Below are 17,978 nucleotides of genomic sequence, written 5' to 3'. Positions count from 1 at the left end.
CGTGCAGTGCTAGGCACAGCATGAACAAACAGTACTCAGCATGGCCTGTGTGTCCGTCCAAAGCAAAGATACTGGTGAGTGTGATGGTCCATGACTGTAACTCCAGCACGCCTGTGTTACAGCACTAGGGAGGCTGAGGCAGGGGGATTACACGTTTTGAATCTAGTCTGCTATACTGGGATACTTGCAAATGGGAAAAAAAAAATACAAGGAGTGGCATATCCCTGGGGAGCTATCCACCAGAAATAATTTTGCAAGTGGTCACACCCAGTTTCTTCTTATTCATGAGGCTGCCAGCAAATTCAGGTTTCTCTGGTTCATCTCCTTTTGTGTTGGTATATGTTTATTAAAGTTATTAAAATTGAAATTATCATATCTTCCTGAAGCTCACAGGCTCATTTTACATCCTCCAAGGTTAGCATTAACCCTTCATTCATGCTAAGTGTCTGCGTCCAACAGGTCCCTGTTCCTCAGTAGCTCATTCTCCTGCCTGTATTCCTCCCCCTGCCTGTACCCACCCCACACCCACACCCCCGTATTCCTCCCCAGCCTGTATGCCTATGCAAAGGGAGAAAGAGAACACACTCTGTCTCCAGCAGCAGGTGTATTTTTCAGCTGACATGTCCTACATTGTCCAAAAAAGAAGCAGCTGAAGAAACCATAGGAACAGAGGATTCTAAACCCCACCCCGGCACTTCGCCCAGGCAGCTCAAGAACATCTGTATTCTGAATCACTCCAGTTTTCTAGAAGAGAAAACATCATTAGCCCTCCCCTTGGCTAAACCCCTGTGGTCTGCATGCTGGTTCAGAAATGGTCCATTTGACAACCCGCCCCCCAAAAGGAGTCACAACCCACAGGTTAAGAACCACTGACTTAAATAAATCTAAATTTTTTAAAAACAATAAACAAGCCCCCCTACCAGCATCATGTGGAAGCTAACAGGGCTCAGGAATCCCCAGACTTTGCCTTTGAACTGAGCACAGTTGTGCCTCAATTCACTTTCCATCCCTACCACAGTTCCCCTCCTCCTCTCCTCTCCTCCTAGTCCACCCCCCACTTCCTCTCTGCCCTCCCCTCCATTTACTCCTCCTCCATTTCTATTCAGAAAAGGGCAGGTGCATCAAGTTTCAGGAAGACAAGGCACCTACTCTCGTATTAGTACAGATTAACCTCAGTTCCACGTAGTGGGTGCTTCAATACCCACTCTCACCATTTGACAGATCATCCTGACAAAAAACATAAACAAATATCTCAATCACATGATGCCATCAACCGAATAGAGCTAAGTGGCACCTAGAGAATTGTCTTAGTTGGGTTGCTATCACTTCAATAAAACACCATAAGCAAAAGCAAGCCGAGGAGGAAGAGGGTTATTTCTCACATCATAGCCGTCACTGAAGGAAGTTAAGACAGGAACTCAAGCAGGGTGGGAACTTGAGGCAGGAGCTGATGAGTAGTTCGTGGAGGAGAGCTGCTTACTGGCTGGCTCAGCCTGCTGTCTTATAGAACCCAGGGCACCAGCTCAGGAACCGTATCACCCCACAATGGGCTGGGCCCTCCCCCAGCAATCACTAATTAAGAAAATGCCCTACAGCACTATTATAGATGGATTTTTCTCAATTGGGGCTACCTCCTCTCAGATGACTCTAGCCTGGGACAAGTTGACAAAAAACTACCCAGCACAAGAATTTTCCATTCAAACACTCCAAGTACACAGTTTTCTTAGCAGTCCATGGAACTTTCTCTGAAATATATCTCATATTAAGACACAAAGCAAGGACTGGAGGGATGGCTCAGGGGTTAAGAGCACTGGCTGATCCTGGCATTGGTGGTGCACGCCTTTAATCCCAGCACTGGGGAGGCAGAGGCAGGCGGATCTCTGTGAGTTCGAGAACAGCCTGGTCTACAAGAGCTAGTTCCAGGACAGCCTCCAAAGCCACAGAGAAACCCTGTCTTGAAAACAAAACAAAACAAAACAAAAAGAGAGAGCACTGGCTGCTCTTCCAGAGGACCTGAGTTCGATTCCCAGCAACCACATGGTGCTCACAACCATCTGCAATGAGATCTGGTGCCCTCCTCTGGCCTGCAGGGACACATGCAGACAGAAAAGAACATACATAATAAATAAATATAATAGAGAGATCCTGTCTCAAAAAAATGTCTAATAAATACAGGAAAATTGAAATGATTTCTTGTAACCTATCTGATCATGACGGAACAAGACTAAAAAGCAACAGCAAGGGAAAGCCCGGAGCATGCACAAACTTACGCTGGACAGACAGCACACTGCGCCGGGGTGACAAATGGGCCTTGGAAGAAACCAGGAAATAAAAGCATCCCTGGAATCAAATGAAAAGTAAAATACAATGGGGCAAGGGCTGGAGAGATGGCTCAGCAGTTAAGGCACTTGCTGCTCTTCCAGAGAACCTGGAGTTCAACTCTCAGAACCTCATGGTGACTCACAAACAGCTATAACTCCAGTCCCAGAAGACCTGGTCCCCTTTTCTGGGCCCATAAAATAAAAACAAATTAGATCTCTAAAACAAGACAAAACCCACAACATGGCAGCTGAGCATAAGGCATCGTTTAGCTTGGTTCCCCAATTTGTCTTGGGATTATGTTCACCCCTCTCCTTATAAGACTTGCAGACTTAGACTTGTTCTTTCACCTACACACACGATCCAATACAATGTGCCCCTCTAAAATCTGCATGCCTGTCCGAACAATACATGTAACAACATCAGAACTCTCCCAATCCCCCACCTGCATTAGGCACAATCCTGATAAAGCTGATGATGAGCCAATTCTCCTGGGCTGGTTTTAGGTGCCTATGAAATAAAGCAAAACTGTGTCTTCTAAGTAATTTTTTAGGGAAAGTCACTGTTTACCATCTTAAGCCTACACTTAACTGGGCATGTGTATGGTTAAAACTAGGTGTATTACCGGAAGGGGCAATCACAGTAGAGGAATGGCTATATAACAAATTCATCAATCAAAATAAAAAGCATCCAAAACTACCTCTAGCTGCAGGCCCCTCCACTTGGAGGCCAGGTTCTAGCTGGGACCCAGCCAGCCTTGTCAATGTGCCCCTCTAAAATCTGCACTTTGGCTTCGCTACAAATAACGTTACCATACTTCTGTAAACTGGAGGAGCCCTTGTGTTCAGTTCTTTAGATAAAAGGCCAAGAGCCCAGAAACCTCCAATCCAGAGCCTGAGAAACCACTAACTACACCCAAGGATCTTTATATCTGTAAGTGTCTGCACTAGGAAATCAGAGACATCAAATAAATAATGTAAGGAAACACCTTTTAAAAGTTCTGTTAAAAAAAAAGAACGAGTCAAAAAACAGCATTAAGATCAAGGCAGAAATTGATGAAACTGAAAAAAGTGATAAGGAATTGGGGAGATGGAAACATATGTTCATTGGAAACATAAACAAGACTGGCAAACCCTTAGCCAAACTAACCAAGAGGAGAAAGGCAGAAGATCCAAATTAATGTGATTAGAGGTGAAAAAAGGAGCCATTATAACAAATAACAATGAAATTTGGAAAATCATTAGCTCTTGATATATTGATATATATATATATATATATATATTACATGTAATATATATATATATATTCCACTAAATTCCAAAACCTAAAAAAAGATAAATTTTAGACAGATATGACCTACAAAAATTAAACCAGTTGCCAAGATGGCTCATCAGGTAATGGTATTTGGTGCCAAGACGAATGACCTGAGTCTGATTCAAGACCCACGTGAGAAGGCGAGAACTGGCGGCCCCTACAAGTTGTCCTCTGACCTCCACAGTTCACCTTGGTTAACACATATACCTCATAATTAATGAATATTTTTAATAATTAAAATACAACTGGATAAAGTATTTTAGCAGAGCTACAATAAGCAGTGAGACTGAAGCAGTTATTAAAACTTTCCCAACTTGGCCTGAAGAGGTGGCTCAGCAGACAGGAGAATTTTTTGTTCTTCCAGAGGACCTGAGTTTGATTCTCAGCACCCACATCAGACAGTTCAGTTCTGATGCCCTCTTCTGGACTCCATGGGCACACTCACACACACACACACACACACACACAGAGAGAGAGAGAGAGAGAGAGAGAGAGAGAGAGAGAGAGAGAGAGAGAGAGAGACGTACACACACACGCGCGCGCACGCACATGCACACGTATTACAAATAAAATTAAATATTTTTTAAGATCCCCAAATAAAAATGGTCCAGGCCCAGATGGATTAAGTGGTTGGTCAAGCACACACGGTCATCTCATCAGATGCTGGAAAGGCTTTTGCTAAAATCGAATACCTTCATGATAAACAACCCGAAGGAACATATCTCAGCCTAATAAAGGCTGTAAAAGACAAACCTGCACCCAACATTGCGTTAAATGAGGGGAAAGCAGCATGTAGGACAAGACAGAGGGTCTACTCTCTCCACACTTATTTACAGCAATTTGAGTCCATTTATGGGATTTATAACATTTACTGTATATTAAATCCTCCTTTGCATCCAGAATAAAGCCAGTTGATCACGATGAGTATGTCTCTAATGTGGTCTTGAATTTTCTTGACAAGTATTTTGTTCAGAATTTTTGTCTCTGTGTTCATCGGGGAAACTGGTGTGTATTTTCTCTTTCCTTACAACTTTGTCTCGTTTTGGCATCAGGTGATCCAAGCTTTGCTTAACTATAGCAGTAAGACAGGAGAAGCCAATAACAGGGAGAGAAATAGAACACAGAAAAGCCAAAGTACCTCTATCTGCAGATGATGCTATTCCGCACATAAGAGACCCTAAAGACCCCACTAGAAAAATACTAGAACTAATAAACACTGTCAGCAAAGAGGCAGGTTACAAATTTAGTACACAAAAAAATCAATATCCTTCCTTTATACCAATGACAAGCAATTCACAATAGTTTTTTTTTAATACCTTGTAATCAAGCTAACCAAGGATGTGAAATACCTCTAAAATGAAAACTTCAAAACACTGAAGAAAGAAATAGAGGAAAACACTAAAAAATTAAATGACCAACCCATGACCATAGACTGAAAGAATCAACATTGTGGAAACAGCCCTGTTAATAAAAGTAACCTATAGATTCAAAGCACATAATTTCTTTTAATCTTAAAATTAATGGGGAAGGGCCGGTGGTGGTGGCCCACGCCTTTAATCCCAGCAAGCACTCGGGAGGCAGAGGCAGGCGGGTCTCTGTAAGTTCAAGGCCAGTCTGGTCTGCAAATTGAGTTCCAGTACAGCCAAGGTGGATACACAAAGAAACCCTGTCACAAACCAAACAAACAAACAAACAAACAAACAAAAAACATGGAGAAGGACCAAAGTAACAAAGTAACACATGCCTTTATTCCCAGCAGTCAGGAGGCGGAGGCAGGCAGGCCACAGGGTGAATTCTAGGCCAGCCAGGGAGCAAGACACATTTTCTTCGGGGCCAGGGCATTGGCAGGTTGTCTACACCTACTGTGGATGTCCCCAGACCCATGAGCATCTGGGCAGCCCAAACTGGACTCATTGGATTATTTAAAAAGAAAAAATATGAACTTGGCTGGAGGAGTTCTGGTGTCTGGAGGGAGGATGTGAATTGGGATGAATATAATAAAATACATTGTATACATGCAAGGGATTTTCAAAGAATCAATAAAAAATATTGGTGCTTTTTTAAAGTTTTTTTGTTTTTTAAAGAGGAACTTCAAACTCTAGGCTGTGGGTGCAGCTCAATGGCACTTGCTCAGCATGGAAAAGACCCTGGGCTCAGTCCCCAGGACAATAAAAATAGTAAGATAAAGCAAACCAAACCCTCCAAGTCTGAAAGGCCAGAAACATCCCTGACATGTTCACATAGCAGCTCGGTAAGAAGGACATGGCGTTCACACTAAGCAACAGTTGCAGGTGACAGAAAGAGAAAGGCTGCCCGAGGGAAGCTGGGTTAACCATAACCAGGAAGGAGCGGGCAGCAGGCCTTTCCAGGTAACCCTGAAAATTTAAGTGGCTTTCCTCCACTTGATTTTGTACAAGAGTCCTAACAGGACTGCTTGAACGTGTAATTACTTCTACTGTTTTCCCTGAAGTAGAAGTGGCCCGAGAAGGGGGTCCCTCTGGGCCGGGGGAACACACAGGCCTGGAAGCGAGTCCGGGAGGGACTGGAAAGCAACATGGGAGGGTCCTGTTCCCCAGGCCAAGGAGGAGGAGTGTGTCTCGGGGGCCAGGGGAAGCTGTTCTCAAGCATGTCAGCCATGACAACTTACAGGAGGGCTGTCTGTATTTTACTATTTTTAGTTAATCAAACTGTATGTTCCCTAGAGAAGACTCCAAGTCCCATGTCCTCTTCACAGGAGGCATGCAGCGCTCATCCAGGCTTATCTGTTTCTTAGCAAAGTACAAAGCTCCCCTTCATCTGTCACCTTTAACTTCCAAACACCTCCCTTCCTGGCCCCTTCAGAACCTTTCCCTCCGCCCAGCCTCCACCACTTAGGCCCAGGAGGTGACACCACAGCTGCAGTGAGCCTGCTGCTTGTGAGCTAAGTAAGAGTCACTGTGTTAACTCTGCCCAGTGTTGTCACAGAAAACACTCTGACCGTGTGCACTGGGCAGCACCTGCTTCCTGTCACGGGTGTCTTCACATAGCACTCTGAGTGTGTCAGGCCACCAACTGTTCAGAGCAGCTGAGAGCACAGGCCTCTTCCACGTTCTCCATTTACATTTATTCAATGTGCACATACGTGAAGGCATCACACACACACACCTACAGATGAAGGAGCTACTGTGTGGGTGCCGCAAACTGAACCAGGGCTCTCTATACGAGCAGCCGTCTGTCCAGCCCCATATCACACCCTCGCTCTCACACCATTCAGGCTCCTCCTTTTGATTCGGCCACCATCTCTTGTCTTTCTTAATGTCTAAAGGATGGACACTAATCTCTCCCTGACACCTTCCCGTCTCCTCAAGGCCAAACATATCATCTTCAGAATAATTATTTAATAATTCGTTTATTTCTATTTTATGTGCACTGGCATTTTGTCTGCAGTATGTCTGTGTGCCGTGTGCATGCCTGGGGCCCGGGAAGATACCAGGCCTGTTTTTAAATCCATTTATTTCAGAAGAAAGCTACAGCACAACTGTGCGTGGCAACATAGCACACTCAGAGAGGCCTGTATCTAGAGCCCCAAGGACTAAGGGAAGGGAGCATGAGAGCTACTGGAGGGCAGACGCGACACATGAATGACAGAGTGAGACCTTGTCTCAAAAAACAAAGCAATAAAAATAGTAGCCACTGGTAAGAATTCGCTTTTAGCTTACATTTGAAATACTTTTAAAAAACACAAAAATCATTTCAAGTATAAAGACATCGAATGAACCAGGTTGTAGCTCAGTGGAAGAGTGTTTGTGTAGTGTGTGAGCAGCCCTGAGTTTGAGCACCAGCGCTACAGGAAGAAAATGAAACAGATAAACTTGATTAGCAACTTACAGGGTCTGAAAGTCCTGTCTGTCTCTGAGGCAGGGAGACTCTTCCCGTGTGGGCAGTGCATCCCAGTGCTGACCTCCATGGTATATGCAGTGTGGCCAGCCTGCAGCCTTCACCTCTTAAGTGCATCTCTCTCCTGCTGCTGCCTCCAACCCCTGGTGGCATCAGACTCCAGCTTCTTTAGGCTTCCAAGGTGGGCTGAAGATCCAGAACTCTCCTGGAGCCTTCCAGGTTTTAGATGCCAGATGGGGACTGCCAAGGCCTCTGGTTTCCCAGAATGACCAGCTCTCAGGCTGTCAGCCCTGAGCTCTTCCCTGGGTGTCTGGCTTTTCCAGTGGCCTCCTTAACACTGCAAAGACCAGAGAGGCAAGAGTGTCACTCAGACAGCTGTGTCTATCTATATGTCTCTATATGTCTCTCTGTGTGTATGTGTGTTGTGTGTCTGTATCTATAAGTCTCTCTCTCTCTCTCTCTCTCTCTCTCTCTCTCTCTCTCTCTCTCTCTCATGTGTATGTGTGTCTGTCTGTCTGTCTATGTCACTGTGTGGATGTGTTTGTATCTGTAGGTCTGTGTCTGTCTCCGTGTGTGTGTGTGTGTGTGTGTGTGTGTGTGTGTGTGTGTGTGTGTGTCTGTCTGTCTGTCTGTCTGTCTGTCTATGTCAGTGAGTATATGTGTTTGTGTCTGTATGTCTGTGTGTGGGTGTGTGTGTGTCTGTGTGTGTGTGTCTGTGTATGTGTTTGTATCTGTAGGTGTGTGTGTGTGTGTGTGTGTGTGTGTGTGTGTGTGTGGTGTCAAGGACTTTTCTTGCTAATTATGAGTCCACATGATTCCATCCCTAAGTGTCATCCAATAAGAGTAGAGAGGGAGCCTGAATGGGGTGTTGGGAGACAAATCTCTCAATGGGAAGAAAGGACTTGAAGGGCTGAAGTGATGGTTCAATGGTTAAGAGCACTTGCTGCTCTTGAGAAGCCTGGTTCAGTTCCCAGCACTCACAGGAAGGTCACAATTGTCCGTAACTCTAGTTACAGGGAGATCAGATGGCCTCTTCCGACATCTATGGTTACTAACATAAACATTTGCAAGCAAAACACTCACACACATAAAATGAAATAAATAAACCTAAGTATTCATTTAGGGTTTTCTTTTTGAGATAGTACTTAACTCTGCAGCCCAGACTAGACTCAGAGTCATGATCCTCCCGCCTGAGCCCTTTCTAGGATTACAGATATATTCCACTGTAACCAGCCTCAACAATTCTTTTCACACCACACACACACACACACACACACACACACACACACACACACACACACACACACACACGAGACAGGGTCTCACTATGTTTTCCTGGCTTGGGACTAGATATGTAACCAGGCTGGCCTCAAACTCACAAAGATCCTTCTGCCTCTGCCTCCCAAGCATTGGGATTAAAGGTGAGTGTTACTACACCCCGTGAAAAATATGCCAGCCTGGTGTGGTGGCACAGACTAGTAAAAACTGTGTTTGGAAAGATGGGCCTTAAAAATTATGAGTTTAAGTTTAGTCTGGGCTACAAGAGACCTTTGAGGCAAACAGCTCCATGTCTGTTTGGAGGGTGGCATGGGTCCGTTACATGGGGAGTTCTGACAGGTAAAGGCTTGCTTGAGAAGCTTATAAAGACCTTCTGGGCTGTTGTTTACTTGCTCTAAGTCGTAGGCACATGACTTGGTGGTAGAGTGCTTACTGTCTCCAGTGCTGAGAAAACAAAGCAAATAACAAAAGCCGCAAAGCTAGAACTGTAGTGTCTGTTGAAAACTCCAGGCTGGCTGGAGGGTAGGGGATGGGAGTAGTAACTGTTTTTCAGATTAAAATTCCTAGATTAATTTTCTTCTATTGTTATTGCTGCTGCAGCAGCTGCTGCTGCTGCTGCTGCTGTTTTAAGGCAGTGTCTTACTAAGCACACCTTGCCGGCCTGGAACTCACAGGTCTGTGTGTGCCCCCGTACGCTGCTCCTAAAATCCTATAAATTCTATTGTATCTTAGTTATGTCTTTGTGCTCTCATGCCTTAGCGAAAGAGAGGAACCAGAGGCACACGGGCACGTGTGCGCACTCCTAGAGTGTGCAAGGTAGAAGCAGGAGGGGCACTAGTTTTTGGTCATCCTTAGCTACACAGCCAGTTCAAAGTCGGCCTGAGCTATAGGAGACCTTCTCAAGAAAAACCAGCCTCCACAAACAACACAAACAGAAGGGACGGCCCAGTAGTGTTTGAGAAGGTGAAGTTGGAGACTCATCTCGATTTTTCTTTGTGACCATACCACAAAGAAAAACATTGAAAAAGGAACCAAATTGTTTTAGGGTTTCTATTGCTGTTAAGAGACACCATGGCCATGGCAACTCTTACAAAGGAAAAATATTTAATTGGTGGTTCACATTTTCAGAGGTTTAGTTATTATCATCTTGGTTCGGCATGGTGGTGTGCAGGTAGACATGGTGCTGGAGAAGTAACTGAGAGTCCTACATCTTGACTTGCAGACAACAGGAAGTCATCTTCAATACTGGGTGTTTCTGGGACATATATGAGTCCTCAAAGCCTGCCTCCACGGTGACACACTTCCTCCAACACAGCCAGACCCACGCTAACCAAGCCACACCTCCTAATAGTGTCACTCCGTATGAGCTTACAGGGGTGGGCGGGCAATTGCATTCAAACTACCACACAAATGTTCTTGGGAACTGCTAACCAGAAACTGACTTGCTCCATAACTTCCATTCATTCTACAAATATTCCCAGTGTGTGGCATGACCCAGCTAACGTCCTAGGTCCTAGAGGGTGTATCTATAAACAAAATAGACAAGTCTCTGGTATTTCCAAATTCATATTCTATTTGAGGAAGGCGACAGCAAATAATTTTAATGATTAACAGGAGAATCTGATAAGCATGCAAAGTGGTATGAGGGAAGCATCGTGAGGAGAGACACCTGGGAAGCAGCAGAGAAGAGCAGTGGGCACCTAAATGGGGGTGGGGGTATTCAGTTCTGAGGGAGCTGCAATGAAACATGACCTTTGAGCAGAAATAAAAGGCCAAGAGGATGTGAACTAAAAACCCAAAGGAAGACTGAGACAGGAGAAAAAGATGGGGCATTATGGGAAGGAAACATCTTGCTGGCTGAAAGTCAGTAACTTTAATACAACTAACAAAAACTTTTTTGTGAACGCCAATGAGGCACTTAAAGGTAAAAACGGGTGACTTTTGAGTTTAACATTTTCCCTTCCTTATATAAACCTGTACTCTTCTCTGAAGCCTACAAAATGATAAACCACATTTATAATCAAACTATTTTCTTTTCAACTTTCTTTTTGAGATAGGATTGTGCTATACAGCCTCCTGCCTCAGCTTCCTGAGTGCTGAGAATATAGGTATGCACCATGAAACCGGTATTGATCTCCATATAACCTACTTGTATTAAAAATCTTTTTGACCTTTTTGACTTGTTTTCATCCTATCAACCTGTAAAGAAAAGCAAAACAAGGCAGGAAACAAGGGTCAAATACAGGTCATGTCTGATCGTCAAGAGAGTAGTAAATGAGTGTCTGAAGGTAAACAGAGCTGTGAGGACATTTTAAGAATCTGTGTTTACGCCCAGAAGCAACAAGAACTTAACACTAGAGCCAGGCAGTGTTGGCGCACCCCTTTAGTCCCAGCACTCGGGAGGCAGAGGCAGGCGGATCTCTGTGAGTTTGAGACCAGCCTGGTCTACAAGAGCTAGTTCCAGGACAGCTCCAAAGCCACAGAGAAACCCTGTGTCAAAAAAAAAAAAAAGAAAAGAAAAGAAAAAGAAAAAAAAAAAAAAAAGAACTTAACACCAGCCTAACTCACTGGAAGCCAGCCAAGCCAGGCTGGTGACTGACAGACTGGCACCAGATTCTAGGCTGGAGATGTGGCAAGAAGCTGCTGGACTCTGGACATGTTTACCTTTCTTTTGTTTTCTTTTCCTAGGTGTATTGAGGAAGAGTGGACATAATTTGCTGACAAAGTGGACAACGCCTTGAGAGAAAGAATTTAACCTAGATGATAAAACAACGAAGATAATCACTGTACTTCTGATGCCATGGACCTACAGAGCAAAGGACACTAAGTTTCTTAGAGGTGTATCACAGTAACGACATCCGTTCCTCAGGGAAGACACACTGTAATGCGAAGAGCAGGGTCACTATTCTTACAACAGTCCCGGAATACCTGCTGTCTCCTGCCCCCATGTTTCTGCTCCAGGTTATTGATACAATGCCACAAACATTTCAAGAAATCCAGTCTTCCTCCAAGGACTTCCAAAGGAAATCCAAACCAAACATTTCAACTGCATGAGAATTTTCATGATCAATGTAAATCTCCAATATATTCTGACAGGTTTATTTTGATATAATTTTGATTAGCACTCGGTCCTCCATATGGTTTTCTGAGTGATGGGTAGGAATCAAAAGCATTCTTCCAACCGAGCTGCATCCTCAAATGAATGATTTCTTTCATTTCTTTAACTTTATTTTATGTGCATTGGTGTGAAGGTATCAGATCCCCTGGAACTGGAGTTACAGACAGTTGTAAGCTGCCATGTGGATGCCAGGAATTGAACCCAGGTCCTCTGGAAGAGCAGTCAATGCTCTTAACCTCTGAGCCATCTCTCCTGCCCCATGAATGATGTTTCTGAGAATTTATTTTTATTATGTGTCTACTTGTATGTGCATGTGAGTGTGGTTGCCCTAGGTGGCCAGAGGCACTGGCTCCCTCTGGAGCTAGGGTTACAGGTGGCTGTGAGCCACTCAAATGGGTTTTTGGAACTGAACTTGAGTCTTCTGCAAGAGTGGCCACTGCTCTCAACCACTAAGTCACTTCTCCAGCTCCTGAGGACAAATCTTTCCTTTTATTAAGATTTAATTTTTTATGTGCTTGAGTGTTTTGCTCATATGTATGTCTATACACATGTATTCCAGTGCCCATGAAGGTCAGAAGAGGATCTTGGAGCCCCTGGAACTGAAGTTATGGATAGTGGTGAACTGCCATGTGGGTGATGGAAATGGAACTTGGGCTTCTGCAAGAGTAAGGAATTCTCTTAACCACTGAGCCATCTCTGCAGCACTCAGGATCTTAAAAGCAACTATTTAGAATAGGGAAAGACTATGGAAAACATATTGAAGAAATTGCAAATCAAAGTATTTTAAGTCCTTAAAACAGTGTATGCTGTGTCCTTCCTCTAGGATTCTAGGAACAGAGGCTGGCTTAAGGGCTTTGGTACAGGGATTACTCACCTGGGCGTGGTGACGCTGCAATGACCCATAATAAATATAACGATGCATCACCAACTCCCTTTGGACTCTATGAAATGCCTCTGTCTTCCTGGCAAACAGATTATTAGTTTGGCTCCCATGAATTTTCAGAACTAAAGCATCTACATAAGAGACCATCACAAAATTTTAAGACTGTGTTTCAAGTCACACACAGCTACATAAAAAGCCTCCAGCTGATGAAGGTTTGGATTTCAGTCAGGTCTCCTTGAGGGCTCAGCTTTGCCATCTCAAAAATGGGAATAATCATGTTTCCCCTAGAGTGGTTCCTAATGTACTTTGCTAATTTTAAAAGGTGTGTGTGTGTGTGTGTGTGTGTGTGTGTGTGTGTGTGTGTGTGTGTGTTGTGTTCAGGCATGCAGGTGTTGGTGGAACCCAATAGAGAGAGAACAGAGTTGTATATAGATGGCTGTAAGCAAGCCATCATGGGGGATGGGAAGTGAACTTTGGTCCTCTGCAAAAGTAGCAAACACTCTCCCTCATTCCCTCAGCCCCTTCATTCCTTAAACGCAGCTACAGAGGGATATGGTACATCGCTTGGTAGTCACATTCCACTGCCTGTAACTTTTACTCCTAGTGACAGGAATGCTCAATTTATGTTAGTAGAACAACTGCTGACACCGTGGGACCCTTGAGATGGCTCGGCTGAGCCACAGATGATTCCCAGCATCCACAAGGAGGAAGGGGAAGACCAACTCTGACAAGTTGTCTGTAGAACACTTACCATTTAGCTACATCCTTTAAAAAAAATTCTGTTGTATTCCTTTCTCCCCAAATTACTAGGAGTCAATATTTACTTACAAAGTTTCCAAAACAGCCTCTTGGAATAGCCAAGGCTGTATGTATACATTCCTCATTTTAAGACGGTTGGCCACAGAGCCAAAGGGATTTAAATTTGTAATGTGGTTGGCAGAGAAATAAAAACTGCCTTATTTTTTCCCCCAACACTTCCTATTTACTAGTTGTTTGCTGTCTGCGAGGTATTTAGAGTACTTCAGTTACCAATGAATGCTCAATTAGAAAACAAATTTACCATTACATGTATTCCTCAAAATACGGCCTTTCCATGTGTAGACCAGCCTGGGCTCGAGCTCAGAGATTCTCCTGCCTCTGCCTCCTGGGTGCGGGCTTTAAAGGCTGGCACCACCACAATGAGACTGTTCACGGAGTCAAAGCGCATCCCGTGCAAACTAAAGAAAAGAGGAGGGGGCTTTGCCCCTCGGGCAGGAGAGCTGGGTAAGCCGGAGGCCGAGGTCGCTGGGTTTCTTCAGTCGGCAATGAAGCCCTCCCTGAGACCCGGGGTCGCTCGCAACTACTCAAAGCAACAACACTTTGGCTCCGTCTCCCCGGAAGCCACGGAGGGGCCCCGGAGGAGTCCGAAAGCGCTGGGCAACAGAAGCCGCAAGCAACGAGCCACCGGGGGTGGGGTGGGGTGGGGGGCGGAACCCTTCGGACCGCACCCGCCCGCCCGCTCGCCCGACGCCGGACGGAACCCGGGCGTCGCGCGCTTCCGGTGCGCGCTTCCGGCCAGCAGCGGAGCGCGGGGCGGGGGGCACCGCCGGCTTCCAATCGCGCACAATGAGACGGCGCTGAGCGCCGGAAGTGGGGCCGAAGGAAAACACGGAGAGGAGCCGGCCGGACAGGAAGCGGCGGGGGACCGCAGCGGCGCTGGTGAGTGCTCCGGGGGGCGCCGTCTCGTCGCGTCCCTCCCGGACTCGCCTCCGGGCCGGGCCCGGCCCGTGGGTTCCCCCCGGCCCCGAGGAGCGCGTCTGCCCGCCCGGCCCCGAGGTACGTTGGCGCCGTCGGCCCGGCTGCGCGCCCTCGGGTTCGAGTCCGCGTCTGCACTTTGTGTCGGGCTCCGGCCCGGCCCGGCCCGGGGGACCCCGGAACCCTGCCCATGGCCGGGCGCTTCCTGCTTCCCGGTAGTGCGGGGCCGCCGCCGCCATCGCCCGGGGACGCCGCCTGTGGAAACTGAGGCGCGCAGGGGTGGGGCAGCCGGACGGGGAAGGAAGCCGAGTGTCACTCCGTCCGCCGAGGACTTGTCGGGGCTGGGGACGGAGAAGCCGGGTAAGTCAGCTGGCGGCGGAGAGAGAGGGAGAGAGAGAGAGATGAGAGGGGGAGAGAGAGACAGGGAGGGAGGGGAGGAAGGGAGGGAGAGAAATAAGAGAGAAGAGGAGAGACGGGGAGAAATAAGAGCGAGGGAGAGAGAGGAGAGGAGAGACAGGGAGAAATAGGAGCGAGGGAGACAGAGAGGGGAGGGCTTGATCTCTGTGAAGTCCGCTCAGGTAGTTGCGGGTGAACTTTTGACACTTGAAAGTGATTGCCGACTTTTTTGTTTTGTTTTGTTTAAATAGTAGACTTGGAGTTTTGTAACAGTGTTGACTTAGGATGTTTACCTTGAAGAGAGGTGGTTTTTGTGGCAGAGAAGCGGACAGAGTGACTGCCTTAGTTTTTGTTTTTTGTTTGTTTGTTTTTGAGGTTGTAGAGAGGCGCCTTCAGATTTTGTCGGAATATTAAAGGACGACTGATTTTTTTTTTAGGGACACTGTAGGGCTGAGCCTCCTAACTACTGGGATGCACTAATTATTAGGAGTGTGGTGGCAATTTTATTTTTTTAAAATGGGGGGGGATAAGGCTTCAGGGCATCGGTGTGTTGCTTTTTACTCTTTGGTGTGATGTCATTTTAATAGTTTTATTTCCTCCCCCTCAAAAAAAAAAAAAACCGCCTTCTTCCAGGTACAAAGTAAGAAAGTTGAAGTCAAAGACCATGGGAGATACAGCAAAACCTTACTTTGTGAAGCGCACGAAAGACCGTGGGATTACTGATGATGACGATTTCAGAAGGGGTCATCCCCAGCAAGATTATTTAATAATGGATGATTATGCTAAAGGCCATGGCAGTAAAATGGAAAAAGGCCTTCCCAAAAAAAAGATAGCGCCCGGGAACTATGGGAACACCCCCAGGAAAGGACCGTATGCAGCTTCCAGCAATCCGTATGCATTTAAAAACCCAATTTACAGTCAGCCTACTTGGATGAACGACAACCACAAAGATCAAAATAAGCGATGGCTGCCTGATGAACTTACTGGTAATGCAGATAGCTGGAGAGAGTTCAAGCCTGGACCCAGGATTCCTACCATAAGCAGGTCGAGGAAAGAATCCTTTCAAGAAAGTGAAGATTGCTCCAGGTGGCAGGACGGGAGAGGCTGCAGAGCAGTCAGAAGGCTGTTCCAGAAGGACCTCACTAGCCTAGAAGCCATGTCAGAAGTGGAAGCAGGAAGTCCTGGTATGCTTCAAGTCTCTAGGTTACATGTCTGTATCCCCATCCCCACCTCCAAATAAGTTTTTGTTATTTTCAGTAATGAGCTATTTAATGTGATTGTGTGTTAGAGTTTATAGTGCTATAGTTGGGTGACTCCGTCACATTCCAGGCATTGAACTGTCACAAGATCAAAGCCAGGCTGGGCCTCAGAACAGGGTACTGTCCCCAAAAAAACAAAACAAAAAAAGTAAAGCTCATTTTACATTAGTAAATCCTTTATAGAAGAGGATGGGCATACACCCTTGGAGGTCATACTGTAATTTCTGAGTCATGAATGTGTATTTCCATGTTCTAATTTTAACTTTAGAATGTGTTCATATTGTACACAACAATTTAAAACTAAAACTATTTCATGCGAAGACAGTAGAGGCTGCATATATTCCAGAGAGGGAGGGAGAAAGGCAGTGGTGGGGAAAGAGGAAGCTTGGGAAAGGGGAAGCTGAGTTGCTGTTGTTTATCCAAAATCACCCCGGGCCTCGGAAGTTGCACACAAGCTCAACAACAGAATTTGGGAACATGTATTTTGAGACCCAGAGTGCAGATAAAAAGCAATGTTGATCCCTTTCAGAAAAATCAAAAGCTGTTTCTTTTTCTGACACACAGTTTCTTGCAGACAGGGCTAGCCTCGAACCAGGTACTAAACTTCGTTTTTTAAGTAACTTTGCATGCTTTATAATAATTATCCAAAGTGGTTGTGCCTTTTTCCTAAAAGGTGCTAGCAGATGTTGTATAGCAATTACTTCTCAAAACAAGAAAGTTATTTCTGTCTAATTGATGTGTTTACTGAAGTGAAATAAAAGTTGTGAATTGGATGCCAAAAAAAAAAAAAAGTGAAAACTGTTTATAGTTTGAAATTGGACTTAAAAAAGCGCCTTTTTATTTTTTATTTTTTGAGACAGCTTCTTAATGTGTAGTGCTGCCTGGCCTGGCACTCGATATGTAGACCAGACTGGCCTCATGGTGATCCTCCTGCTGCTTCTTCCTGGACGAGGGTTTAAAGAACCCTGCCTCAAAAAACAAAAACAAACCAACCATAAAACCCAGTACCTTACAGATCTTTGAGCTGGCCAGGCTGGATGTGGAGCTGTAGTTCTACAAATTGGATAGCTGTAGTTTGGAGTGGTTAAAATTGTCCAGACTTGCTTATGTGGTGCTGGGTGGAAAAGAGGGAGTCAAATTGAAACAGAAACTGGGGATTCATCCTGTCTCCCTGGCTTACCTCAGTCAGGTAGGAGCTGGAATCATGATAAGGAAATTGAATACTTATTGGTGGTTTCTAGGCTTTTGGTTTGTTTCTTCTTTTTTATAAGTTTTGGGCATACTGTAAGTATTTCTAATATTGTAGCATCCATGTAGGTGTGGACACTAAAATAACGTTTGTCTTACGGAAATTAAAAAATTAAGATAATTTGTGTGTTACTTGCCTTCAGTCCCAGAACTAGAGAAGATGAGATGGGAGGGTAGAGAATTTGAGGCCAGCCTACACTACAGGGGATGATTTTTGAGACTCATTTTTAGGCCAGGTGAGGTGGTCCAGTTGTATAATGGTGACATTTGGGAGGTGGAGGCTGGAGGGTCAGGAATTGAAGATCAGCCTCAGCTGCCTGAGTGAGTTCCAGGCCAGTCTAGGTTTCAAGAACAAAATAAAACAGACAAATGAAAAAGGAATGGGGAAAGGGAGCTTTTAGCAGTCTCAGGCTCCCTTGACTGAGCAGGCTGAGCGCTACATAGTTATTCCCAGAATGCTAGAGGCAGAGGCCAGCAGATGTGTGAGTTTGTGGTCAGCCTGGTCTACATAGTGATTTTCAGGCCAGCCCAGGTTACTTAGTGAGACCCTGTC

At 45.4% G+C, this 17,978-nt stretch overlaps 1 protein-coding gene and 1 long non-coding RNA gene across 8 annotated transcripts in view; one reads left to right on the top strand and one right to left on the bottom strand.

The window, feature by feature from the left end:
- The window catches only part of LOC103161844, a 93,126-nt gene extending 78,887 nt beyond the window's left edge, over positions 1-14,239 (bottom strand). For all 3 annotated transcript variants that reach the window (XR_004769434.1, XR_004769432.1, XR_004769433.1), the window contains exons 1-2: positions 13,849-14,239; positions 7,501-7,846 (exon numbers count right to left, since the gene is read on the bottom strand). This is a non-coding gene — a long non-coding RNA (uncharacterized LOC103161844). The remainder of the gene's footprint in view (positions 1-7,500; positions 7,847-13,848) is intronic.
- Positions 14,240-14,342: 103 nt separating this feature from the next.
- Tut7 (terminal uridylyl transferase 7) overlaps positions 14,343-17,978 on the top strand; it is a 57,943-nt gene continuing 54,307 nt past the window's right edge. For 3 of the 5 annotated variants that reach the window (XM_027409691.2, XM_027409692.2, XM_027409689.2), the window contains exons 1-2: positions 14,729-14,882; positions 15,552-16,102. In XM_027409691.2, the coding sequence (XP_027265492.1) occupies positions 15,583-16,102 (520 nt within the window). In that variant the 5' untranslated portion in view covers positions 14,729-14,882; positions 15,552-15,582. Of the gene's footprint in view, positions 14,487-14,727; positions 14,883-15,551; positions 16,103-17,978 lie in introns of those variants that run through there. The other 2 variants (XM_027409690.2, XM_035443021.1) reach the window with 2 other exon arrangements.

This window comes from Cricetulus griseus, chromosome 3, assembly GCF_003668045.3.
Source record: "Cricetulus griseus strain 17A/GY chromosome 3, alternate assembly CriGri-PICRH-1.0, whole genome shotgun sequence".
Lineage (NCBI taxonomy): Eukaryota > Metazoa > Chordata > Mammalia > Rodentia > Cricetidae > Cricetulus > Cricetulus griseus.
Note: the sequence above shows the minus strand (reverse complement) of the source record. Positions and strands in the feature narration are given on the sequence as shown.